The 27,975-nt window shown below is 44.9% G+C and overlaps 3 protein-coding genes across 3 annotated transcripts; all 3 read right to left on the reverse strand.

Annotated features, from left to right (window-relative positions):
- Positions 1-1,026: 1,026 nt before the first annotated feature.
- LOC145958717 (uncharacterized) lies at positions 1,027-3,993 on the reverse strand. The gene has a single exon (XM_083076232.1). The coding sequence runs from the start codon at positions 3,991-3,993 to the stop codon at positions 1,027-1,029; it is 2,967 nt and encodes a 988-aa protein (XP_082932358.1).
- Positions 3,994-8,576: 4,583 nt separating this feature from the next.
- LOC145958869 (uncharacterized) lies at positions 8,577-11,943 on the reverse strand. The gene is made up of 2 exons (XM_083076405.1): positions 10,653-11,943; positions 8,577-10,568 (listed from the first exon to the last, which is right to left on the reverse strand). The coding sequence occupies exons 1-2, from the start codon at positions 11,377-11,379 to the stop codon at positions 9,619-9,621; spliced, it is 1,677 nt and encodes a 558-aa protein (XP_082932531.1). The 5' UTR covers positions 11,380-11,943; the 3' UTR covers positions 8,577-9,618.
- Positions 11,944-25,254: 13,311 nt separating this feature from the next.
- Positions 25,255-27,972, reverse strand: LOC145958718 (uncharacterized). The gene is made up of 2 exons (XM_083076233.1): positions 26,413-27,972; positions 25,255-26,316 (listed from the first exon to the last, which is right to left on the reverse strand). Exons 1-2 carry the CDS (start codon positions 27,970-27,972, stop codon positions 25,255-25,257), a joined length of 2,622 nt encoding a protein of 873 aa, XP_082932359.1.
- Positions 27,973-27,975: the final 3 nt, after the last annotated feature.

Below are 27,975 nucleotides of genomic sequence, written 5' to 3' on the forward strand. Positions count from 1 at the left end.
TAATAATTTAATATAATAATTTTAACGTTTCACCTTTAAGACAATAATTCGGCATATACAATTCGAAAGGTATAACATATATTATAAAGATAAAACAAAACAATACCTTAAAATAATTTTATTAACTTTTATAGTTTTTTTACTATCTATTTTTTTGTGCACCAAATAAAAGATAAGACAAGGAGTTTATTACTATTCTTATTTTATCCTATTTTCTATAATACTTTAGAATATCATTATTAAAGTTAGCCTGCTAGTTCATAGAATTGAACTGCTCCAAGGTATACCTTTTGCAAACTTTTTTTTTTTTTTACCATTATCGTATTAACGAAACCGAGGTTGCAACCAACTATCTATGGTGTATCTATCCAGGCTACTTTACTAAAATAAAAAAAGGATAAATACATAAACTCTTATAAGACAATTTGACTCTCTAAGTACCAATTCTCTTTTTCTTTGACATTTATATTGTTGATCATCGGGAAGTTACCTCATATATACATATGTCTCTATATTAGTAAGTGTACCGTCTAGGTAAAAATCCGACTGATCTCTACTCGGTCGATACCCAACTATGTTACCAGGCCACAAGCCCTCTCGCCTTATCGGCTCAGGGCTGGAAGGCTAGTGTACCTTCTCGGTAAAAATCCGACTGGTGTACCCTCTAGGTAAGAACCCGACTTGATCCTCTGTCTGATTGGAAGCAACTCGCCTACAACCGAGTTGACATCCCTAAGCGAGCCGTCTCCACTCGCCTATAAGGGGACCTCTCGGCGCATACCCGATTGGACCCTAGGCACATGCATAATCGGTCAAAATCCGACTTGACTAATCCTCACTCGTTGCGCGGCATCGTAGCAAGAACGGTTGAGGAAATCCCTACGTTCACGGGGCCCATAAAGCCCATGGACGACGAAGTATAAAACCTAAAACCCTAAGGCTAAGAAGGCAGATTACACTTTTGAATGCTCTGGCTTCGCGGCTTGACCTAGAGGAAACCCTAGTTCGTCCCGTGGCCGGAACATTTTAAATAGGCATTTGAGAATTACCTCTTTCTTGTACTAAGACTGCACTGATGGCGCTATCGGAGGCCGACAAATACATCAGTAAAGGGAGATTGGCTTGCGGTTTGGAGAGTATTGGTGGCGAGGTGAGAGACTGTTTGAGCTCGCCGAACGCCTTCTCACATTCCTCTGTCCATGCAAAACGGTCGTTTTTCCTCAAGCACTGGAACAAAGGCAACGATTTATCCGCTACCTTGGAGAAGAACCGAGAGAGGGAAGCCATCCTTCCAGTTAGTTGCTGGACCTCTTTTACTGTCGCCGGGCTTCTCATATTGATGATCGCGGAACACTTCTCGGGATTCGCTTCAATACCACGATGAGTCAGTAGGAAACCGAGGAACTTTCCTGCTTGGACACCGAAGGAGCACTTCGCAGGATTCAATTTGAGTTGATAACGCGCCAAAGTGTCGAAGCATTCCTGCAAGTCGGCGGAATGCCGAGAGAAGCTGTCCGACTTTACGACCATATCATCCACGTATGCCTCGACATTCCTCCCTAGCTGCTTTGCCAGGACTTTGTCCATGAGCCGCTGATACGTTGCTCCCGCGTTCTTCAAACCGAAAGGCATGACTCTGTAGCAACAAGTAGCCTGATCGGCTATGAAGGCCGTTTTGTCCTCATCTGCTGGATGCATCCGGATCTGGTTGTAACCGGAATAGGCGTCCATGAAACTTAACAACTCGTATCCCGAGGCACCGTCGACGAGGCAGTCTATGTTGGGGAGTGGGTATGAGTCTTTCGGACAAGCTTTGTTCAGGTCAGTGAAATCTGTGCACATCCTCCAACTTCCATTACTTTTTCGTACCATTACTACGTTCGCCAGCCACGTCGGGTATTGAATTTCCCGAATGTGGCCAGCTGCCAGCAATTTCCTTGTCTCCTCCACTATAGCCTTCCTTTTGTCTTCTCCAAACTTTCGCCTTTTCTGAATTACAGGTTTCGCCTTGGGGTCGACCATAAGGTGGTGACATAAGAAATCAGGATCAATACCTGGCATATCTCCGGCACTCCATGCGAAGGCCGATATGTTGCTCTTTAGCACTGTGATTAGGCTTTCCTCGTCTTCCTTGTTTAAGGATACACCAATCTTGACAATTTTTCCCTCGGTCAGGGTAACCTCCTTTACATCCTCCGCTGGGGCTGGTCTGGTATCAAAATGATTCACTCTCGGATCCAACTCGATCGACTGAACACCCCGATCAACCTGTGTCACGTATAGATGTCGCCTCGCCCTCAAACTGTCCTCGTAGCATTTCCTCGCTACGTCTTGGTCCACGCAGACAACACCTACCCTTCCGCTGGGTAAAGGGTACTTCAGCTTCAAGTGAGGAGTGGAGACGACCGCTCCCAGCTTATTTAGTGTTGGTCTTCCGACTAGTATGCTGTAGGAGGATTGAGCGTTTACTACTAGGTATCGGACAGTGACAGTTTTCATGTCGTCTCCCTGGCCAAATGTTGTCTCCAAGTCGGCATATCCCCTGGCTGTCACTTGATCGCCTGCAAAACCAACTAACGTACCTGCGTACGGCATGAGACGATCGGCCGGAATCTTCATCCCGACAAAAGCTTCCCAGAACATGATGTCCGCCGAACTGCCTTGGTCCACCAATACTCGTTTTACATTATACCCCATGACGATTGCCGAGACAACTATAGGGTCATCCTCATGGGGGGATACCCCCTCAAAGTCGGCATCTGAAAAAGTGATGGGAGGCCGAGAAGGCCTCGCCCAATCGGCCACAGACAAAACCGACCGAGAGTATCTCTTCCGAGCCGCCGAAGTCGGCCCTCCTCCAGCAAATCCACCTGCGACTGTGTTGAAGTCTCCATGAACGGCCTGCTGGTGAGCTTCCGTAACTTTCTGTGGGGGATCCCTTAGGGGTGATCTCACTTCTCGCCTTCCTCCCCTGGTGTCTTCATTCCCCGGCCTTCGCCGTCTGTCGGATGAGCCCTCACCCTGCTTTCCGGCAATAAACTTCTTCAAGCGACCCTCCTTAATAAGGCGTTCAATCTGCCTACCCAAGACGAAACAACTCTCCGTCGCATGTCCGTGGGTTCGGTGAAACTCGCACCACTCGGATTTGAGAGGTCCCAACTGTCTGTCAGTCGGCGCGGGAAATTCAAAAAGCGATGCGCTGCTCACATCATGCAATACGTGGCGTCTGGGGACATTAAGTGGGGTAAATTTTTCTTCTTCGTTGTGACGCGTCAAATCGGCCCTTGGCCTGGCGACATAATCAGCCTTCCTGTAGTTAACCTCCTTATGATTGTAGCGATCGTGTCGCTTATTCCAATCCGACCGTGGCCGGAGATGCTTGTTTCCTTCCTTGTTGTTATTCCCCGCTTCTCGGTTTTCTGCCGCTCTCTTGCTGATTTGCCCCTCCTCCGTCTTAATGTGACTCAGCGCGAAAGCTCGCACCTCCGACATTGTCTGACAACTAGCCCTTTCCAGCGCAATGTCGAAGGCTCCCGACCTCAGTCCCTTTTGGAATGCGATAACGGCCATCTTCTCATCCAGAGACGCTATCCTCAAAGCAACCTCGTTGAATCTTTGCAGGAAATCCTTCAATGACTCTTCCCGCTGCTGCTTAAGATCAAACAGATCCGACGTGATCGGCGGCTTCTTTTTGTTGGCGGCGAACTGTGCCATGAACATTCGGCTGAACACGTCAAAATCGGTGATCGATCGATCCGGTAAGCCACTAAACCAATCAAGTGCAGCCTTTTTAAGGGTGCCCATGAACAGTTTACAACGAACTTCCATGTTTCCCCCACATATCAACATTTGGGCCCGGAAATTTGTCAAATGTTGACTGGGATCCTGCGTCCCATCAAAAGCTTCGACCTGAGGGATCCGATGATCCCTGGGGATGATCTCAGCCTCTATGGCTTCCGAGAATGGTCGAAAATCTCTAGGGACCTCCAGCATGACATCCTCCTCCAAAGTCCTGGTATTAGCCGTTATTCTGGCCTACATCTCATCTGCCCTCCTCCTGATCTCCTCATTCTCACGTTGAATGGCTTCTTCTCTCTCCCTGGAACGCGCATTCTCCTCTCGTAGGCCGTTGATCATGGCCATCATCTCTTCCATGGTGGGGGGTTGTGAATTGTTGTTGCTGCTGCCGCCTCTCGCCATGATAGGGCGTAGGTTTTTGTGTTTCTTGGGGCGTAAGGAAAAGTTTCACCGTAGCCCCACGGTGGGCGCCAAAATGTTCCGGCCACGGGACGAACTAGGGTTTCCTCTAGGTCAAGCCGCGAAGCCAGAGCATTCAAAAGTGTAATCTGCCTTCTTAGCCTTAGGGTTTTAGGTTTTATACTTCGTCGTCCATGGGCTTTATGGGCCCTGTGAACGTAGGGATTTCCTCAACCGTTCTTGCTACGATGCCGCGCAACGAGTGAGGATTAGTCAAGTAGGATTTTGACCGATTATGCATGTGCCTAGGGTCCAATCGGGTATGCGCCGAGAGGTCCCCTTATAGGCGAGTGGAGACGGCTCGCTTAGGGATGTCAACTCGGTTGTAGGCGAGTTGCTTCCAATTAGACAAAGGATCAAGTCGGGTTCTTACCTAGAGGGTACACCAGTCGGATTTTTACCGAGAAGGTACACTAGCCTTCCAGCCCTGAGCCGATAAGGCGAGAGGGCTTGTGGCCTGGTAACATAGTCGGGTATCGACCGAGTAGAGATCAGTCGGATTTTTACCTAGACGGTACACTAGCCTTCCAGCCCAGTCGGATTTTCTCTCGGCATTCCGCCGACTTGCAGGAATGCTTCGACACTTTGGCGCGTTATCAACTCAAATTGAATCCTGCGAAGTGCTCCTTCGGTGTCCAAGCAGGAAAGTTCCTCGGTTTCCTACTGACTCATCGTGGTATTGAAGCGAATCCCGAGAAGTGTTCCGCGATCATCAATATGAGAAGCCCGGCGACAGTAAAAGAGGTCCAGCAACTAACTGGAAGGATGGCTTCCCTCTCTCGGTTCCTCTCCAAGGTAGCGGATAAATCGTTGCCTTTGTTCCAGTGCTTGAGGAAAAACGACCGTTTTGCATGGACAGAGGAATGTGAGAAGGCGTTCGGCGAGCTCAAACAGTCTCTCACCTCGCCACCAATACTCTCCAAACCGCAAGCCAATCTCCCTTTACTGATGTATTTGTCGGCCTCCGATAGCGCCATCAGTGCAGTCTTAGTACAAGAAAGAGGTAATTCTCAAATGCCTATTTATTTTGTTAGCAGGGTGCTGCAAGGTGCGGAGATTCGTTACCAAAAATCGAGAAGTTAGCCCTGGCGATATTGGTTACGGCACGCAAGTTGAGACATTACTTCCAGAGCTACGAGGTGGTAGTCAGAACAGATCACCCGATTAGGCAAATACTGCAAAAACCTGACTTGGCAGGAAGGATGATGAAGTGGTCGGTGGAGTTGTCGGAGCACTCCATCAAGTATGAACCGAGAGGCGCAATCAAAGCTCAGGCGCTGGCCGACTTCGTAATGGAATTAACCTCACCAGTGGGGGAGGTTCGAACTGAAGACACCCAGTGGATCCTATCAGTAGATGGAGCTTCGAACCTTGGAGGAAGTGGAGCAGGGATTGTTTTGGAAGGACCGGGAGGAATTTTGTTGGAACAGTCTTTGCGATTTGAGTTCCGGGCAAGTAATAACCAGGCCGAGTATGAAGCATTGTTGGCCGGTATGACACTCGCAAAGGAAATGGGGGCGACAAGCTTATCAGCACGAAGCGATTCTCAATTAATCACGGGACAGGTAGCCGGTACTTTCCAAGCAAAGGACCCTCAACTGGCCAAGTACTTGGAGAAGGTTAAGCACCTTTCGGAAAACTTCCAAAAATTCACACTTAATCATGTACCAAGAGAGCAAAATTCTAGGGCCGACCTGCTCTCCAAGCTCGCAAGCACAAAGAAACCAGGAGCTACTCGGTCAGTCATCCAGGAAACGCTGTCGCAACCAAGTATAAACGAGGTGCGAGGAAATGTCCTATTCATCCAGGAAGAGCTAAATTCCTGGATGGCGCCATACATTGAATATTTGACTCGGGGGGAGTTACCGAAAGACAAGAGGGAGGCATCCTTGGTGCAAAGGGAGTCAGCCAGGTTCGTAGTCATCAATGAAAGGCTGTATCGAAGAGGTTTTAGCTCTCCTCTCCTGAGATGTTTGACTATGTCACAAGCGCAGAGAGTGATGGACGAGATACATAGTGGAATGTGCGGTAGCCATATTGGTGGCCGAGCTTTGGTCTACAAGGTTGCTCGTGCAGGTTACTTCTGGCCGTCTTTGAGGAACGACTGCGTCAATTGGGTCCAGAAATGTGATGGATGCCAACGACACGCTACCCTGCACCATTCTCCAGCTGAGCGACTACATTCGATCTTGTCTCCTTGGCCTTTTCACAAATGGGGAATCGATATTGTCGGTCCATTTCCGATCTCTGTGCGGCAGCTGAAATTTTTGTTAGTAGCAGTAGACTACTTTAGCAAGTGGATCGAAGCGGAGCCGGTGGCAACCATCTCGGCAGAAAAGGTCAGAACATTTCTTTGGAAGAATGTGGTCTGCAGATATGGAGTCCCTCAAATGCTTGTATCCGATAATGGGACACAATTTGCAAGCACGAGAGTCCGAGACTTTTGCAAAGGAGTCGGCATCCGAATGGCATTCACGTCCGTTGAACATCCACAGGCTAACGGCCAGGCCGAGTCGGCAAACAAGGTAATTCTATCGGGTTTGAGGAAGCGTGTGCAAGAATCAGGTGCTTCATGGGTGGAAGAACTTCCTCGAGTGCTGTGGTCATACCACACGACTGTTCATTCAACGACCCAAGATACTCCTTTCAATCTGGTATACGGAACAGACGCCATGATCCCGATTGAAATTGCAGAACTGTCAGTACGCGCTACAGCTTTTTCCGAAGAAGAATCCGACCAGGGAAGACGAGTTGATTTAGACTTGATTGCAGAAACAAGAGAAAGAGCTAGAATAAATCAAGTAGCGGCTCAGAGAAGGGCAGCCTTCAAGTACAACACAAAGGTAAACCCAAGAAATTTTATTGTAGGCGACCTGGTTCTGAAACGCGCTCAAATAACTCAGATAAAAAACAAGCTGTCACCCAAATGGGTCGGGCCCTACAAAATTGACGATGTGGTCGGAAAAGGAGCTTACCGATTGAGGACCTTGGATGGAGGGCTAATACCGAGGACGTGGAATGCTGCAAATTTGCGTTTTTACTATAGCTAATCTCAAACATTTGTACTAGGTGCACTCTTTTCCTAACTCAGTATTTTGTCCCCGTAAAAATGAGAGGGGTTTTTGCTGAGAAGGTTTTTAACGAGGCACCACTTATTCAATTTTTAATAAATGGCATTTCAAGTTGTTTGTTTTCACGGTTTATAACATGTGTTATTTTCAAGGATTTGAAGAACTCGTGATTGATCGGATGAATGCCGACGGGGCGAGTATAAAACAATTTGAAGAACTCGCGATTGATCGGTTGGATTCCGACTGGGCGAGTATAGAACTCGTGATTGATCGGATGAATGCCGACGGGGCGAGTATAAAACAATTTGAAGAACTCGTGATTGATCGGTTGGATTCCGACTGGGCGAGTATAGAACTCGTGATTGATCGAATGAATGCCGACGGGGCGAGTATAAAACAATTTGAAGAACTCGTGATTGATCGGTTGGATTCCGACTGGGCGAGTATAGAACTCGTGATTGATCGGATGAATGCCGACGGGGCGAGTATAAAACAATTTGAAGAACTCGTGATTGATCGGTTGGATTCCGACTGGGCGAGTATAGAACTCGTGATTGATCGGATGAATGCCGACGGGGCGAGTATAAAACAATTTGAAGAACTCGTGATTGATCGGTTGGATTCCGACTGGACGAGGATAGAACTCGTGATTGATCGGATGAATGCCGGCGGGGCGAGTATAAACAACTCGTTTGAAAAACTCGGAATCTCATATTGGATTCTGGCCGTCGACCTTGACGAATTCGGGATCCAGACGATTAGGTAGAGAAAGTCCACCATTTAACTTAAAAAATTTCCGGCAAATTGGTGGAAAAATCCATTTTTAAATTAGGAAATGTTACCGAGAAGATACTCGGTGAATGACCGACTAGCTACGGTGGAAACACATCGCGTTTTAACTTTTGACCGTCTTCAAACTCGGCATTTAGACGAGTACTTTCATTGGTTTCAACTTGAACGAATAGCAGTTCCTTCTACTCGCCAGTTTGGCGAGTACATTCATTAGTTTCACTCGGGAAAATTATTAGTAATTCCTACCCGGGATTTGGATGGGTAGATCCGTGGACATCCAGATTTAACTTATTAAAATTCTGTCTCTAGCCTGGTCGGTATTTAGACGACTAGGTGGTCTTATATTTGCCCTAGTCGGTAATAAGACGACTAGGTAGACTCAAAATTGATTTAAACTTAGCTGATTTTTAGGAGTTGTTTGCTCGGTTTTTAGCCGACTAAATGTTTCGATATTCAATTTTAAGACTTAGAATATTTTTGGCATTTTCCTAGTCGGTATTTGGACGACTAGATGTTTTGATATTCATTTTTAACGTAGAAATTTTTTGGGTATGTTTCCCTAGTCGGTATTTTGGACGACTAGATGTTTTTGATATTCAATTTTAAGACTTAGAAAATTTTTGGCATTTTCCTAATCGGTATTTGGACGACTAGATGTTCACTTCGAATTTAGCAAAATTTTGGGTATTTTACCGAATCGACACTGGGACGATTATATGGGAGATCAACTTTCTAAGCACTCTTCATCATTTTCCTAGTCGGTATTTGGACGACTAGATGTTTCAAAATCCCTGATTAACTTAGAAATATGCCCGATCAACTTTTTGACCGACTGTGTTCAAGTCGGTATTTGGACGACTAGACAATGTGATATTCATTTTCCTAGTCGGTATTTGGGCGACTAGATGCATTGAGATTCATTTTTAAACTTCGGACAAAATTGTGGTATTTCTGGTCGGTATTTGGCCGATTAGTCACATTAGAATTCAACTTTTAACTTAGAAAAAATTTCGTCATTTTCCTAGTCGGTATTTTGGACGACTAGATGTTTCGATATTCAATTTTAAGACTTAGAAAATTTTTGGCATTTTCCTAGTCGGTATTTGGACGACTAGATGTTTTGATATCCATTTTTAACTTAGAAGATTTTTTTGGTGTTTCCCTAGTCGGTATTTGGACGACTAGATGTTTCGATATTCGATTTTAAGACTTAGAAAATTTTTGGCATTTTCCTAGTCGGTATTTGGACGACTAGATGATTTGATATTCATTTTTAACTTAGAAAATTTTTTGGCATCAACATAGCAATTAGATTTTGGCCGATTTGGCTTCGTCAGTACTCAGCAAGTATCAACATCTTCATACACACCAAGTCACTCAACTCATATCAAAGGTAACACATAAATTTCATATAAAAGCAAAGGGTCACAATAGTCCATACAAACGATTAACAAAAACATGAAAGTACAAAGGTAAGAGCAACATTATAAGGCACCACTCAGTCATCCTCGGGAGGATCCACCAATTTACCATTAACAATCTCCTTAAAGTAGCCCATGCCCCCAATATCGAGATCGGCGTACAGAAATTTTATTTGGGAAGTCGCTGCATCGAAGCCTTGAACAAATTTCGTCAAAGAGTCCATCTTCGCGGCTTGAAGGTCATTCTGGAGTTTCTCCACCTCAAGCTTCATCAAGGACAAGTCGTTCTCAAAAACATTCGCAGCATCGGCCGACTTGTCCCGGGCTAGGCGCATCTCGGCCAACTCGCTCTCCATCGCAGCCTTCTCGGCAGCCCAAGCTTGCTTCTCTCCTTCAAAGACGCGACGCCCTTCCAGTAACTTATCTCGTTCATCGGCCACCCACTTGAAGTCAGCTTTGCTCTTTTTCAAACTTTCTTCTAAGGAAGCAATCTTTTTCCCCTGCACCTTCGTCTCCCTCACCAACCCACGAATCTTGTCTTCGTTGATAAGTGAAAGAGCAGAGAGGCGATTTGTCAGCGATTCAATGCCCTTAGCGATGGAAAAAGCACTCATTTTCTCCAGGTCTTCTCGGTCTCCGTCCAGCAAGTCGGTTGTCCGAATATGAGCGCTGTGATTAAATTTCTCGTCCCAAAAAGAAGCCACATGGTCGCGATCAACTACATGGTCCACTGGCTCCCAATTCTCGCCAAGACATACACTCAGAGTCCTCTCAGCGGACTGAACTTCCATGTCACCTTTCTCCATCTCGGTGGCCATTGCCGTCTCCAGGTTCACCACCGATACACCCTTATCGGTCTCCCTGCGCCGTTTGTGTGAAGCCTCGCCGATAGCCTTCGACACAATTGCAGGACTCCCGGCCTCCACGATTTTCTCGGTCGCCGACTCCCCCACCACAGCAGCTTGGGAAACTTTTTGTTGTTTCCAGAGTTTCATCATTTCCCGGTTGCTCATGCTGGCCATTCTCTCTGCAAAAAGTACATAAACAAGTCGTGTTGGAAGTAGAAAGCTAAACGGAAAGGAAATTCTCAACATTCAAAATGATAGTATACCTATGTATATTTTCAACTCTTGAGGCCTACTCTCTAGATCTAGGAGTTTCCCCGTATTGAATAGGGTTTTCAACTCTTCAATTTTCTTAACATCACCCTGATCACTCTCGCAAAGCTTCGCGGAATCTAGACCACCAAATGCTCTCGGCTTCTGATTCCAATGCAAAGGGAACCCCTCTAACACACTTTCATGACCCGGTATGCTACGAACTCGGAAAAAAGATTTTTTAAAGTCCTTATAGGACGACTGGAATAATGATAACACTCCCCGACCCGAAACCCCGCTAACAGACACCCAGCTAGTACGTTTGCTAATCCTACTCTCAAAGAAGTAAAAGAACTTATCTACAGTCGGGGCTATATCGAGCCCCGCACACAACACCTCAAAACCACGAACAAAGGCCCAACTATTGGGGTGCAATTGGGTCGGGGCAACACCCAAGGCCTGAAGTACCCCCTTTTCACAGTCAGTAAGGGGCCATCTCAACCTAATTTTAGAAATGAGAGTCGTATAACAAAACGTGAACTTTTCCGACGAGGGTGAACTAATACACACCGGTTCTTTGTCAACACAGGGTTCACATATAACTACGTCATTCCCATCACGACAAACCACATGGTCTCTACAAAAGCTATCCATAGCCTCCCAAGAATTTATCATAGACTCACATTTTAATGCGTCATCTTTAACCCATCTATATAACTCCCCGTAACTCGCGACAGCCATGGCAAATATAAACTTAGACTAACCTACAACCCAAAGGTTTGCAAGAAAACCACTACAATAGCAGAATAAATACGCGTACCTAAGGGTCTCTCACACCACTTCACCCACTAAAAACAGGGACAACCACCGTCGACCGCCGTAGCTCCAGAAAGGAAAAAAAAAAGAGACTTCCGGAGAAGGAGACACGCGAAGGGGGAAAAGGAAATAACTCGAAAAAATGAGAGGCCGCCTCTATTTATAGGGGTGAACGGCCGCGCGTGAGGGGGAAAACCCAAAAGCCACAACGCGCGTGGGGCGTTGTAACCCCTAGGCCAAGGGGGCCCCACCTCATTAACCCTGGTAGCAAATGTCGTCGCGTGGCTCCGTCATTAATTACACCCCTGAAACGCCGTCTTTGCAATAAATGCATGTCCCTTCCTCGACTAGAGGAAAAGACACGGCTTGTCAAGACCCGAGAGGTCCCCCAATTCCCAGGATGACATACGTACCGTTACGTTGCTCATCCGAAGAAGTATTCGGTCGATACCCGACTAAGTTAATAGGCCACAAGCCCTCTCGCCTTATCGGCTCAGGGCTGGAAGGCTAGTGTACCGTCTAGGTAAAAATCCGACTGATCTCTACTCGGTCGATACCCGACTATGTTACCAGGCCACAAGCCCTCTCGCCTTATCGGCTCAGGGCTGGAAGGCTAGTGTACCGTCTAGGTAAAAATCCGACTGATCTCTACTCGGTCGATACCCGACTATGTTACCAGGCCACAAGCCCTCTCGCCTTATCGGCTCAGGGCTGGAAGGCTAGTGTACCTTCTCGGTAAAAATCCGACTGGTGTACCCTCTAGGTAAGAACCCGACTTGATCCTCTGTCTGATTGGAAGCAACTCGCCTACAACCGAGTTGACATCCCTAAGCGAGCCGTCTCCACTCGCCTATAAGGGGACCTCTCGGCGCATACCCGATTGGACCCTAGGCACATGCATAATCGGTCAAAATCCGACTTGACTAATCCTCACTCGTTGCGCGGCATCGTAGCAAGAACGGTTGAGGAAATCCCTACGTTCACGGGGCCCATAAAGCCCATGGACGACGAAGTATAAAACCTAAAACCCTAAGGCTAAGAAGGCAGATTACACTTTTGAATGCTCTGGCTTCGCGGCTTGACCTAGAGGAAACCCTAGTTCGTCCCGTGGCCGGAACAGTAAGATATTGTTCACTTTAAGTTTAAGTCCTCACGGATTTGCTTTTAGTCATCACCTAAAAGGTCTCTCAACCAATAGAGACAAGTATGTGTATATAAACTCATGTCTATTCTTGCAGCGAAAACTATGAGTATTATCCGATAGTGGCCCCACAGAGCTTACTCACGTTCAGAGTGCTTGCACTGCCGCTCCATCAACCTTCCTCATGACAGTGGGACACACCTCCTAACTCTCCATGTTAGGAGGAAGCCTCTCTTCCACATGGACTCACCGTTAGGAAGATCCCAAACTTGGATCTACCTACCAGCCATCATACTCGTCAAGTCGTTCACTTGATCAGACCATTGACTCTAATACTATTGGCTCTCTTTTACATTGGTGAGATATTGTCCGCTTTGGGTCCAAGCCCTTGACATCATCCAAAAGGCTTCTCAACCAATGGAGACAAGTATGTATATAAACTCATGTTCATCCTCTTATTTGAACGATGTACAACTTTGCTTGCATCCTAACACATATTTCTTAAAATTAGAACATATAATGATATAGATTAATCTAAGCATCGTCTCATGGAGAGTTATTGACATAATACTAATATATATGCAGAGACGGATCTTCTTGGAGACTGGGAGGAGCCACGGCTTTCCCAAATTTTTCTAAAAAAAAATTATATATATTTAATATTATATTTGTATAATTATGTTATGAAATAATTAATTATTAATAATAAATTTTTGAGATTTTATTATTATGTATGTTCAATTTAAATAAAAAAAATGAGAAATATTTTTTAATTAATAAAAAAATTAATTTATATATAAAATAATTAATTTGTCACCACTAAATTTTTTATCTAAGTTTCGCTCCTGTATACATGTATAAGTCCGTAAAAGATCGAAATGTAAATTGGAAATGGAAAGAGATGTTAGAATCTAAAGTGAGAAAACAACAGAATGAAAGCAACTATAACACGAATAGCACTATTGCTATAGACAAAAAGTGGATCGTACGCAGTTTCTGAACCTGCAAACATTTCAAAAATAATTCATATACAAACTCAAACTCACATAGGATTGGGTGCGTATATATCTAGGAGTTTCAGATGTAACTTCTGCAAAGCTGACATCTATGCATGGCGACACACATGATTGTTAACTTTGATCTTAAAGAAGTATATGCTAATTAGCTCTTCAAAGAAATCAATTAATTGTTCAATTTCGAAATTATTTACTTAATTAAATTGCTAGCTCGGCATCCTCCATTGTGACATGGTAATTCTGTCATATATTCAGAGAACCCTCAGAGTATTAGGACCATCATAATTACCTGACTAGCCTTCGTATACTCCCTCTTTAGCCTTTGTTTATCTAATTAAGCGTATACAAATTAAATACATACATATCATAAGAGTAGTTTCATCATATATTTTTAAAAGTTTTTAAACAATATTTGTCATATGAAATATTGTAAGAAAATTATAGGATGTTATTGATATCCTCTCAGTATAGAAGCAGACAGATGCAGCTGTTGAACAATACCCCGGCCTTCCTGTCTTCCTGTAAGATGATATAGACATATAGTGAGTGTTGCGTTTTTCTTACCCTATGCTTGGTGGTGAGGAACAGAGGAAGGAATTCAACAGAATAAAAAGGAATAGATGGAATTAATTAGATAGAAATAAAATAAAATTTGTAATTGATTGATTGAATGAAATAAAGTGAAATTTATAAATGAGAAATTAATATTTTAAAATAATATATTATATTAAAAGAAAATTATATAGTTTTAACTTATATTTATTTTAATAATTAATATTATTTTAATTATTGATTTAAAATAAAATAAAATAATTATTTATGTATACTCATAATCAAATATGTTAAGTGTTTTAATCGAACAGAATTATACGTAATTGATTGATATTTTTCTGTTCATGTAAAAAAAATCATTTTTTAAGGTAAATATTACTTACAGGAACCCATTATAATTTCACTTAAATCCTCTCTTCTCTTTTACCAAGCAGCACTATTTTTTTTTTTTTCAATTCCTCGTAAATCCAACATTTTTCACTTCTCTTCCTGCTTAGAAACACTTCCCTTGCTATTCCTGCTTCGTGATTTTTTAAGTTTTTGGTGCCGACCAGATAGTGTCCTTAAAGGGTGGGGAGGGTACCTGCAAAAGCACTCCGACGCTCAAGTAAGTATTCAGTACAGAACAATAAAAACTTTTATACTAGATAATCATACCTGTCTCATCAATCCTGTGAATACTATATTTATAAAGACGTGTTTGGGCCTGGTGGGCCTTATGCCTTGGAGTATGGGTAATTGGGAATTATTATTCATTAATTAATCATAATGCTAGTTACTTAGTAAACTTTGCTGTTAACTATCCTATACAACACCTTCTTCGGTCAAGCTTATGACCGAAGGGGGTCTCGGCTTTTCCCCGGGCCGGAAGTTGTGCTAGGAATCCTTTTCGGTGAGGGTTTAGGCCGAAAGGGCTCTCGGCTTCTCCCCAGGCCAAGGACTACGCGAGAAATCCTTTTCAGCGTGAGTGTAGGCCAAAGGGGGTCTCGGCCTCTCGCCAGGCCGAGAAGTGTGCATGACTCCCTTTTGATGTGAGTTCGGGTCGAAGGGGATCTCGGCTTCTCCCCGAGTCGGAGCTCTTAACTATTTTAGGGCTTCGTTTCAAAGGAGAGGATCTACCTCTTAACTGACCGAAGGGGTCATTGGTACAACTCCTCTTTCCTCAAATTCACCTCTGCTATGAGAGTTAAAATTTGGGCCCTTTAAATAATAATAATAATAATTATTATTATTATTATAATTATCTAGCTATATTTATAAAAGCATGCACCTTTATGGGAAAAAGAGAAATTATTCCTTTTTATTTCCTTTTTTCTCTATTTTTTAATACATTTATTAATAAATAAGGTGGCAATGGTAAGTTGAGAGACTCTGAGTAAAGGTTAATACATATGCTTGAATCGCAGTCAAATTGATTTTTCGAAGAAGGGTTGCACACTTGGCACAAAAAAAAGGATTAATTTATAATAAAAATAGAAGTTCATACGGTTGGAAACAGTGGACTAATGTGGTAAATAGTTTATTTTTACGGTGATGTTTCTGATAGAGCACTTTTATAAGTGGTGCATGGTACACCATGAATTTTTACTATAAGATGCATCTTATTTAATAGCTTATTATACACCCTATCACAGGATCAAAATTTCCAAATTTTTTACTAAATTTTTTTTAATTACAAAAAAAAAATACGTGTTACGATGCACTGACGCAACTGCTATTTACCGGAACGGGCCGTTCTGAAATCAGAACGGGCTGTTCTAGATGAAACAATAACACATGAATAATGGATCAGAACGAGCCGTTCCAAATAAAAAAAATACATGACGAATGGATCAGAACGGCCCGTTCCAGATTCAAAAATAACACATGACTAGTTAAACCAGAACAGGCCGTTCTAACTACATATTTGTCATAAGAACTTTTTTTAAGCAAAATAATATATTTTTTTATTCTACTAAATTACATTTAAAATTTAAGTATAGTTTTTCAATTGATAATGTTTTTCTATTAGAATTAGAGGTTTACATTAATTGTATGCGTAAATTTCTAATTCTAATTAGAAAATAACATCAAACAAAATTTTCTATTATAAATATAATTTTCTCATTTAAATCATTGCAAAAATTTGTTAGTTTTAATTTTATATCTCGACATTTTCCTCTTAAAAAAATGATGTTACCAAATATTTTTAAATTTGATTTACATTAGTTTAATTGCTTTTAAGGTGCATAGACTTTCGTCGTTTTGTTGCCAATGCCACAAACATTAGGCGTTGATTAAATGTCACCTAGTGTGAGGAGAGATACTCATTTTCTGTTTGGATTTGCATTGGGTGTTGATGTATGTGGCGTTAAACATAAGTTAGACAAAGGCCCTCTGCCTAATTAGGGTCGGGCGTGAGTTTTGTCATACTAGATACGAAAGAATAGGAGACTTTTTGCCTCAATAAAATTAGGTGTTTGGTGCTAAGCGTGAGTGAGATATGAAGCTTCTTCCTCAATGACATCAAGCATCCTATGAATGAAGCCCAAAACTAGGCCTAATAAGCTTAAAACCCAAAAAGTCTTATACTGAGGCCCATAATACAAGACCAAACAATATAAACTCCTATACTACCAAAAATATGAGAAAGGAAGTCATCCATGTAAAGCCCAAGTAAAGAGAACCCTAGGCCCACCAAATCCATTAGGCTCACTGAGCTCAGAAGCAGTCAAAAGCTCAAAGGCCCATAAAGTCTAAAACTAGGCCCAATAAGCTTAAAACCCAAAAAGTCTTATATTAAGGCCCATAATACAAGACCAAACAATATAAACTCCTATACTACCAAATATATGAGAAAGGTGGTCATCCATGTAAAGCCCAAGTAAAGAGAACCCTAGGCCCACCAAACCCATTGGGCTCACTAAGCTCAGAAGCAATCAAATGCCCAAAGGCCCATGAAGTCCAAAACTAGGCACAATAAGCTTAAAACCCAAAAAGTCTTATATTAAGGCCCATAATACAAGACCAAACAATATAAACTTCTATACTACCAAATATATGAGAAAGGTGATCATCCATGTAAAGCCCAAGTAAAGAGAACTCTAGGCCCACCAAATCCATTGGGCTCGCTAAGCTCAGAAGCAATCAAAAGCTCAAAGGCTCATGAAGTCCAAAACTAGGCCCACTAAGCTTAAAATCCAAAAAGTCTTATACTAAGGCCCATAATACAAGACCAAACAATATAAACTCCTATACTACCAAATATATGAGAAAGGTGGTCATCCATGTAAAGCCCAAGTAAAGAGAACCATAGGCCCACCAAACCCATTGGGCTCACTAAGCTCAGAAGCAATCAAAAGCCCAAAGGCCCATGAAGTCCAAAACTAGGCCTAATAAGCTTAAAACCCAAAAAGTCTTATACTAAAGCCCATAATACAAAACCAAACAATATAAACTCCTATACTACCAAATATATGAGAAAGGTGGTCATCCATGTAAAACCCAAGTAAAGAGAACGATAGGCCCACCAAACCCATTGAGCTCACTAAGCTCAAAAGCAATCAAAAGCCCAAAGGCCCATGAAGCCCAAAACTAGGCTCAATAAGCTTAAAACCCAAAAAGTCTTATACTAAGGCCCATAATACAAGACCAAACAATATAAACTCCTATACTACCAAATATATGAGAAAGGTGGTCATCTATGTAAAACCCAAGTAAAGAGAACCTTAGGCCCACCAAACTCATTGGGCTCATTAAGCTTTGAAGCAATCAAAATCCCAAAGGCCCATGAAGCCCAAAACTAGGCCCAATAAGCTTAAAACCCAAAAAGTCTTATACTAAGGCCCATAATACAAGACCAAACAATATAAACTCCTATACTACCAAATATATGAAAAAGGTGGTCATCCATGTAAAGTCCAAGTAAATATAACCCTAAGCCCACCAAACCCATTGGGCTCACTAAGCTCAAAAGCAATCAAAAGTCCAAAGGCTCATGAAGTCCAAAACTAGGCCCAATAAGCTTGAAACCCAAAAAATCTTATACTAAGACCTATAATACAAGACCAAACAATATAAACTCCTATACTACCAAATATATGAGAAAGGTGGTCATCCATGTAAAGCCCAAGTAAAGAGAACCCTAGGCCCACCAAACTCATTGGGCTCACTAAGCTCAGAAGTAGTCAAAAGCCCAAAGGCCCATGAAGCCCAAAACTAGGCCCAATAAGCTTAAAATCCAAAAAGTCTTATACTAAGACCCATAATACAAGACCAAACAATATAAACTCCTATACTACCAAATATATGAGAAAGGTGGTCATCCATGTAAAGCCCAAGTAAAGAGAACCGTAGGCCTGCCAAATCCATTGAGCTTACTAAGCTCTGAAGCAGTCAAAAGCCAAAGGCCCTTGAAGCCCAAAATAGGCCCAATAATATTTGTTAACATAATTTTTTTAAGAGGAAAATGTCGAGATGTAAAACTAAAACTAACAAATTTTTGCAATGATTTAAATGAGAAAATATTATATTTATAGTAGAAAATTTTGTTTGGTGTTATTTTCTAATTAGAATTAGAAATTTATGCATATAATTAATGTAAACCTCTAATTCTAATAGAAAAACATTATTAATTGAAATACTATACTTAAATTTTAAATGTAATTTAGTAGAATGAAAAAAATATTATTTTTCTTAAAAAAAAGTTTGTATGTGTACCTGCCTGAGGGTACACTCGTAATCTTCAGGGGAATATGAGGACCGAACGAGAGCTTTAGGTGGATTCTTCGGAGGGGGAGGTACCTGCAAAAGATACTCCGATGCTTAAGTCAGTGTGGGCACGATTTTCTAGGGTAATGAATGAACAGTGACATACCTTGTTACGTGTGACCTATTTATAGCATCTGACATGGGCCTGAGCGTGATGGGCCCTCTCAGATATTTACCAAATTAGGTAATACGGTACTAATTGGTCGTTTAGGCTTTAATCATGTACTTACCTTTCTTGATTGTGATTACTTGTTATGACTTACTTAACCCTTCGGCAAGAGGCCGAGCCGGCTAATCAATACTAGTCGGAACGGCAAATGACCGAACCGTCTAGTCCGTATACGGCAGCCTGTATACTTCCGGTATGTTCTATGTCGGAACGGTACCTGACCGAGCCGACTCGATGAATGACGATGGTCCATATTTGCATTAACCAGACTGATGTCGGTTCTCGGCCTCATGCCGAGCCGACGTTGATGGTGATGCTTGTTCGTGGCTATGCATGGGTGTCTGACGAAATGGCACGTGTTGGCCCACGTGACCGATACGGTCTCTCCGGTACACAAGCCCCCAGCCTTTGAGGAACGAAGCGACGCGAAAGGCTAATGAAATAAAAAGAGGATTTTTCAGTCGGTGTCGTGAAGAAGAAGCTAAGGGTTACAACTGATGGTGGGATATGAAGAGTTGTAACCGTTGGGTATTTGATGGCGTACGCGAGAAGTTATGGTGGGATATGGAGAGTTGCGTGCCCTAGACCGTTGGATCTAAATGATCCAACGGTAGGCACGAGGGGGTGTCTCTTCAGTTGCCTATTAAGAACGCCTATAAATAGATGTGTAGGAGGAAGGATTTCCACACGCAAACTTACTAGCTGCTCCGAGCCGAAGATATCTGCGAGCGTTTTGAGTACTCAACAGCAATTGGTCAAGTTCAATCATCAGGTACGTAATGGCTAACCTGGACATTGTTCATGTTGACTCCTCTGGGGACGAAGAGGAATCTAGGTTAAGGACGACGCCGAACCAGGAGGTAGCGTCGGCTTCAGCTTCAAATAGGGACGATTCCACAGAGTCGGCTTCGGGGTCCGGTCGGTCGCAAAGCGGGAATGAGTCGGCATCGGCTGTAGGTTCCGATGAGCAACCTAGTCGGGGTGGAGAATCATCAAGAGTGTTCCCTCCAATATCAACTCCAGGATATTCATGGGTGCACGGTGAGGTTGGTAGTGTATACTCTCGGTATACAAGTAAAAAATCTCTGGTGGATTTTGTATCGGCCGTGAAGTTTTTGGACTTTCCTGAAGATGAGGAGCCTTCTGCCATCTTCTTTCAACCATGCCGAGGCGACGGGGTGTCCAATCCTGATTTTGTTTATTTGAGTCAGGGGACTTCTAAATACCCTTTTTTCTATGTGTATGATTATATGTTCCGGGATTTGAAGATATCTCTCCCATTTAACGATTACTTCATGGGTATACTTCGGCTTTTGAATGTGGCGCCGAGTCAACTTCACCCGAACACCTGGGCCGCTATGCAAGGGTTCAGGCATTTGTGTCTGGGTCTCGGTCTTTCTCCTACTCCACATCTATTTTTGCACTTCTATACTTCTCGGCCGACGAGGAAGGCCAAGTGGCTGTCTTTGATTCGCCACAGTGATTGTCTACTACAACCTTTCACCACCTCCTACAAAAAATTTAAAGTGGGATTTATGAAGGTGATGATTCGGCCGGAACCAGGGAATAAGTATTTCTTTGACGCTGAGGGAAATCCACTATTTCCCTTCTACTGGACCCGGAAGCCGCGCAAGTATGACACGGTTTCCAAGTCACGCATGTCCCCAGAGGAGAGAGGAAGTCTTGATTTTTTAAACAAGTTGCCTCGGCCCTTACCATGCCGTCCTCTTGTCCGATTGTTTGATTCGGCCGATGTGGTCGAAGAATTAATCGGTATGGTATTTTTCCTACTTGTTTGAATTCAAGTGTTATCATTGATTTTGACTAATGATGTGCAGGTATAATGGCGGCTCATGATGATTTGGATATCCGCAACTTGCTTCGGAACCAACTTGCATCGAATACCGCGAATAGGCCTGCGCCCGCCGCGCGCGTGAATCGACCAACTGGTCAAGGTAGCGGGGTCGGACCCGCGTCTCGGCCGAAGAAGACCACTCGGCCCCAACCTGAAAAAAGGCCTGATTCTAGGGCCGAGGAGGAGAGTCGCCGGGCAAAACAGCGCCGAGTGGCCAGCCCCCCTGTTCCCGAAAGCTTGTCGGCACCAAGTTTCTTGGCTGGCAATGTTAACGCTCAGGATTTCCTGAGTCAAGACCTGACCTCCGAGGTAGGCCAGGGGCTGCTGAGCCGAATGAGTTCGGCGCAGAAATGGAGCTTCTTTTGTGAGTTCCAAGTGCGCGATGTGGCCATGGCACAGAGTATTGTCATGCAGCCGAACGGTGAGGCTGACGAGTTACGCAAGCAGCTAGCTGAGCAGGAGAAGTCTCTTCAAGAGACACTGGCTGCTTTGACCGACGCCCAGACGGATAGTAGCAAGTACCAGGCTGAGATGGATCGCCGAGGAAGAACCGCTGATGACTTGGCCTTAAAGGTACAGCATCTCGAACTTGCTCTGAAGGGCGAGACTGATAAGGTGACAGCTCTGAGCAAGGAGCTGGATGCTGAAAAGGCTGCCTTTGGTGCTTATCAGAAAAAGGCGCGCGCCAAGGTTCTCAGTCAGCATCAGGCCGGTTTTGCTCAAGCTGCTCGGCAGGCTTGCTATTTCGGCGACTTTCCTCCTGACTTCCACCTGGACATGACAAAAGATTTTTTCCAAGGGAAGTTGGTGGACATGACCTCCATTCCACCTGATCAGGAAGCCGACGAGGAGGCTCCAGCTCGGCCAGCTGGGCCGAACGAAGAGGAGACTCTGAACGAGGAGGCTGCGCCTGAGGATGGTCCAGTTCAGGGGGAGGCAGAAGTAGTGTCTTAAATGTGTTGTATCCTGGGGCCGATAGCGCCCATTGATAATGTACCCTTCGATTTTAATGAAATTTCTCTGTTCTTTATGTTATAATTGACGTAATCTTTTGTGGTGATTAACAACTTAACTTGCGTGGGCCGTCTCCTTGGCCGAGAGACATCTCGGGAGGGAAAACTTGAATAATTTAATTAAAGCCACATCCTTGGCCGAGAGACATCTCGGGAGGGAAGACTTGAATAATTTAATTAAAGCCACATCCTTGGCCGAGAGACATCTCGGGAGGGAAGACTTGGAGAATTTAATTAAAGCCACATCCTTGGCCGAGAGACATCTCGGGAGGGAAGACTTGAATAATTTAATTAAAGCCACATCCTTGGCCGAGAGACATCTCGGGAGGGAAGACTTGGAGAATTTAATTAAAGCCACATCCTTGGCCGAGAGACATCTCGGGAGGGAAGACTTTGAATAATTTAATTAAAGCCACATCCTTGGCCGAGAGACATCTCGGGAGGGAAGACTTGGAGAATTTAATTAAAGCCACATCCTTGGCCGAGAGACATCTCGGGAGGGAAGACTTGAATAATTTAATTAAAGCCACATCCTTGGCCGAGAGACATCTCGGGCGGGAAGACTTGAATAATTTAATTAAAGCATGAGTGATTGAATCGTGTTGTTATTGATAAATGGATGCCTCGTTAAAAACCTTGCCGGCCAAAACCTCTTTTCACTATTTTTTAAGAGGGAAAAAGACCGGTTCAAGGAAAAGAGTGCACCCTTACAACGCTTACAAGTTTGTGAAATAGACAACTAGCTATAGTAAGTCTTCAAGTGCGTAGAGTTCCATGTTCGTGGGAGAACTTTTCCGGATAACTCCTCCAACTTGTATGCTCCGTTATGAAGAGCGTGGCGCACTCGAAACGGGCCGTCCCAATTGGCTGCCAGTTTGCCCTCAGACGGGTTGCGCCTTGCCGAGCCGGTTGCCCTCCATACAAGATCTCCGTCGTGAAATGTTCTTGGTTTGAGGTTAGAATTGAAGCGCCGACTCATGCGTTGCTTGCATGCTTCGGCTACCACCTGCGAATTGTCCCGTACTTCCTCAAGAACATCTAGTTCGGCCCGAAGAGATGTGTCATTGGAGTCCTCTTGAAAATGTTGTCGTCTGAATGATGGCTCCCCTACTTCAACCGGTATCATTGCGTCGGCACCATATGTTAGGCGAAAGGGGGTTTCTTTAGTGGTGGACTGTGGTGTGCATCGGTATGCCCAGAGGATTTCTGGTAATTCATCAGCCCATACTCCTTTTGCTGAGCCGAGTCTTCTTTTCAGTTCGGTAAGGATAACCTTGTTGGCCGCTTCGGCCTGGCCATTCGACTGAGGGTGCTCAACCGATGTGAACCTGTGCCGAATGCCAAGGTTTTCGAGGAATGAGTTGAACCTTTTGTCCGTGAATTGGAGACCGTTATCTGAAATGATGGCATATGGGATGCCGAAACGGGTGATGATGTTCTTCCATACAAACTTTTGGACGTTAGCAGCAGAGATGCAAGCAAGTGGTTCGGCCTCAATCCATTTTGTGAAGTAATCTACTGCCACGAGAAGGAACTTAACTTGTCCTCTCGCCATGGGGAATGGGCCAAGTACGTCAATTCCCCATAACGCAAACGGCCATGGAGAGCTGATACTGTGCAGTTCGGCGGCCGAGGCGTGGATTAGATTCCCATGCCGTTGACACTGTATGCACCTCTTAACAAACTCAGCACAATCTCCTTTTAGAGTTGGCCAATAATATCCGGCTCGTGATACCTTTGCCGCAAGAGTTCGGCCTCCGGAATGGGATCCGCAGATGCCTTCGTGAATTTCCCTCATCACATAGTCGGCCTGGAGATTGTCAATACACTTAAGCAACGGGGTGGAGAATCCGCGCCTGTAGAGTTCGCCGGCTATGATGGAGTACCGAGCTGCTTGGGTTCGCAATTTTCTGGCTTCCACCGAATCAGTTGGCAATTCTCCCTGGAGGATGAAGTTCCGAATAGGAGTCAGCCAGCTTGGAACTTCGACCTCGGCAGCCATGCACTCGACGGCCACACTTGGAGAGGGGACTTCGAGGTGAATTGTTGTTCTTAGCTGTCCTGGCTTTCTGGTGCTGGCGAGCCGAGCTAACTGATCGGCTCGTTCGTTGTTACTTCTTGGGATATGCCGAATTTGAACCTCGGTGAAATCATCTTTGAGTTTTCGGAAGAGGTGATAATACTGCAACAAATTAGCATCTTTGACTTGAAAGTTGTCGTTGACTTGTTCGGCAACTACTTTCGAGTCGGTCCAGCATATGACCTTCTTAACATTCATCTCTGTTGCTAATCTAAGTCCGGCTATTAAAGCTTCATACTCGGCCTGGTTATTGGACGCGCGGAAGCCGAACCGAAGGGATTGCTCAATTGTGATGCCTGAAGGATTAGCGAGGATTATGCCTGCACCACTACCTTGGGCGTTAGATGATCCATCCACATGAAGGATCCAAGGTTGGTCTTCGAAAGATCCTGGAGGAGTGAGCTCGTTGACGAAATCTACCAAGTGTTGTGATTTAATAGGGCCCCTTGGCTCGAAGGATATGTCAAATTCAGATAACTCAACCGACCACGCCATCATTCGGCCGGCAATTTCTGGCTTCCGAAGGACCTTTGCGATCGGACAGTCGGTTCGGACGACAACCTTATGGCTTTGGAAGTACTGTCTCAACCGTCGGGCGGCGTAGACGAGTCCTAGGGCAACCTTCTCGAGCAATTGATAACGTCGCTCGGCGTCCTGCAACGTCCGACTAATAAAATAGATGAGCTGTTGACCTTGGTTTTCTTGCATCATAACGGCACTGATGGAGCTGTCCGAAACCGACAAATAGATAATCATATCTGCATCGACGACCGGTTTACATAATACTGGGGGCATGCCGAGCCGGTTTTTAAACTGCTGAAAAGCTTCTTCACACTCTTGGGTCCATTTGAATCGTTGCGTTTTCTTCAGCAAGAGTAGGATCGGCCCGGCAATCTCGGCTAAACAGGGAAGGAAGCGAGACAACGAAGTGAGCCGTCCGGCTAACTTTTGAACCTCTTTCAACGTTGTCGGGCTTTTCATGTCCAAGATGGCTTGGCATTTATCCGGATTCGCCTCAATGCCTCGGTTGGATAGCATGAATCCCAAGAACTTGCCGCCCGAAACTCCAAACACACATTTCTCGGGGTTGAGTCTCATCTGATGTTGCCGAAGCGCCTGGAACACTTCGGCCAAGTTATGCGTATGTGCCGATACATCACTTGATTTTACCACCATATCATCAACATAAACTTCCATGCTTCGGCTGATCTGGTTGTGGAAGATTTTATTCATCAAACGTTGATATGTGGCCCCGACATTTTTTAATCCGAACGGCATCACCCGGGTAACAGTAATTGGCTGTTTCGGTGATGAATGCAGTTTTTTCTTCGTCTTGGGGGTGCATCCGGATCTGGTTGTATCCCGAGTAAGCATCCAGAAAAGACAAGAATTTGTGGCCGGATGCCCCATCGACGAGCCGATTGATGTTCGGGAGTGGGTAGGCGTCTTTTGGGCAGGCTTTATTTAAATTGGTATAATCGGTGCACATACGCCATTTCCCATTTGACTTTCTAACCATGACCACGTTAGCCAGCCAAGTCGTGTAGTGCACCTCTCGGATAAACTGAGCGTCTAGCAACTTGGTCACCTCTGCTTCGATGGCGGTTTTTCTTTCTTCCCCCGTTTTCCGGCGCCGTTGAGCAATCGGCCTAGCCTCTTTGCTAACGGAGAGCTTGTGGCACAGGAAATTAGGGTCAATGCCAGGCATATCAGATGGGTGCCAAGCGAACAAGTCTCTATTCTCGAGGACCACACGCTGAATGGCTAGGCGCTCCCCTTCGGTTAAATAGGTTCCCAAGTAAGTAACTTGAGATTTTGTCGTTCCTACTTGGAAGGGTTGTTTATCTTCAATGGGCTCTACCCTTTCCTCCTGATCGATTCGTGGATCGAGGTCGATGGCCGACTGCTGCGAAACCGAGTGCACCCTTCTCGGTTCGGTTGGCTCCTCCATTCTCGGCAACCTTAAACTACTAAAATAACATTCGCGCGCCGTTTTCTGGTCAGCGTGTATGGTGACGATTCGTCCGGACTCAGCCGGGAACTTCATGGCCAGATGAGGAGTGGAGACAATGGCTCCGAGCCGATTCAAGGACGGTCGTCCTAGCAGAATGTTATAAGATGTGTTGGCATGCACCACTACGTACTTGACTGGGATATCGCGGTGATCAGCTTCATCAAATCCGAACCGTGTGGACAGCTTGATATACCCCTTCGTCTTCACTCGCTCACCAGAGAACCCCACCAGTGGCTCGTTGTAGGGGACCAATTCGGATTCTGGAATACCCAACTATTTGAACGTGTTCCAGTACAAGATATCTGCCGAGCTCCCCTGGTCTACCAACGTTTTACGCACAATGCAGTTATGGATTTCTACACTGATTACCATTGGGTCGTCTTGCTCCGGATCAATGCCTTTGAAATCGGCTTCGGTAAAGGTGATAGTAGGTAATTGCCGACGGACTGTTTCAACGGCGTGAACATGCCGAACGGCCCGTAGATGTCTCCGTTGCGATGAGGAAGATGAGCCACCGCCAGCAAATCCACCTGCTATGGTATTGATGACTCGCCGAGGCTGTGACGAGGGTTCGACATCTCGTCTTTCTCTGGACCGGCTCCGTTCTCTATACTGACGTGGTTCCATTCTCCTTTGCTCAGGGTCATGCCGTCTTGACCGGTCGGCGTGCCGAGTTGTGTGCGGTCGGTCGATGAAACCCTGTAGCTGGCCTTGTTTGATTAGGTCTTCGATCTTGTCTTTTAAAGCCGCGCATTCTTCTGTCGAATGCCCCCGATTGCGGTGGTAGCGGCAAGACTTTGTTGTGTCGGCCCTGGGGGGGGTAGAAGCTCGTTTTGGAACGGTCAACACGTCCGAGGCCAGCGCTTGCTCTAGTATGGCTGCTCTGTTAGTGTTAAGTGGTGTGTACTGGGAATACCTTAGGCCACGAGGGGGTCTCTCCCGAGGTACCAATTCTTTCGGGCGACCTCGGAAATTATTCTCGGCTGGCCTTTCAGGCTTTGCCGCTACTTCTGCTCTAGCTTGGTTGCGGAACTCAGCTAGCTCCTCCATTTGCATATACTTATCGGCTCGTCGCCGAAGGTCATCCATGTCGGATGGTGGCTTCTTGCAAATACTGTTGGCGAAGGGACCTGGCTTCAAGGCGGTAGTCAGATGATGCAGGGCGACGGCCGGGTTTAGGTCTCGGATTTCCAGTGCCGCCTTGTTGAATCGGCTCATGAATGTCCGAAGGGATTCCTTTTTCTCCTGACGAATGCTTACCAGAGCCAACGAGGTCAGTTGGTGAGGCCTACTGGTAGCAAACTGAATTGTGAATTGGGAGGCCAATGTACTAAACGAATCAATTGAGTTGGCCGGAAGCCGAGTGAACCAACTCAGAGCTCGTCCTTTTAGCGATGTTGGGAAAATTCGACATAAGGCGGCATCATCGGTTGTGCTTAAAGTGACTTGAGTCAAGAACACATCTACGTGTTCATCGGGATCAGTGGTCCCATCGTACTTGTCGAGAGGCAACGACTTCCAATGATCAAGAAGCGCGGTCTGCATGATATTTGATGTAAAGGGATGCCGATGTGCTCCAGCCGGCATCGGCAGTATCGGCTTACTAGCTGAAGCATGAGCGGCTGGGGTGGCAATAGAGGTGTGGTTGGCAGGGGTGTGGTGTCCGTGTGAATGAAACGACCCCTGAGTATGGGTCGTCTCGGATGGTTTCCATGTGGGATCTCGGTATTGGTTTTTCAGGGCAGCATTTTCTTCTCTCAATGCAGCCATTTCGGCGGCATCTCTCTCTCGCTGCTGTTTCATGGCAATCATTTCCTCTTTCATTTGCCGTACCACATCGGTCAAGTTTGTCTCCTCTACCGTTTCGGCCCCGGACTGATGCTCCTCCTCGGACTGGTGTTCAGCGTTAGTCTTCCTTGTCTTCACCATGAC

Source organism: Cajanus cajan, chromosome 6, assembly GCF_000230855.2.
Source record: "Cajanus cajan strain Asha chromosome 6, NIPB_CcT2T_4, whole genome shotgun sequence".
NCBI classification, from domain to species: domain Eukaryota; kingdom Viridiplantae; phylum Streptophyta; class Magnoliopsida; order Fabales; family Fabaceae; genus Cajanus; species Cajanus cajan.

Excerpts from the sequence above, each read along its gene's own strand:
- LOC145958718 (XM_083076233.1), bottom strand. The coding sequence starts at position 27,972 with ATGGTGAAGACAAGGAAGACTAACGCTGAACACCAGTCCGAGGAGGAG. Across the intron at positions 26,317-26,412 it reads CGGAGCAAGACGACCCAATG|TTGGGTATTCCAGAATCCGA; the intron begins GTAATCAGTGTA and ends ACGTTCAAATAG.
- LOC145958717 (XM_083076232.1), bottom strand. The coding sequence starts at position 3,993 with ATGCTGGAGGTCCCTAGAGATTTTCGACCATTCTCGGAAGCCATAGAG.
- LOC145958869 (XM_083076405.1), bottom strand. The coding sequence starts at position 11,379 with ATGGCTGTCGCGAGTTACGGGGAGTTATATAGATGGGTTAAAGATGAC. Across the intron at positions 10,569-10,652 it reads AGAGTTGAAAATATACATAG|AGAGAATGGCCAGCATGAGC; the intron begins GTATACTATCAT and ends TACTTTTTGCAG.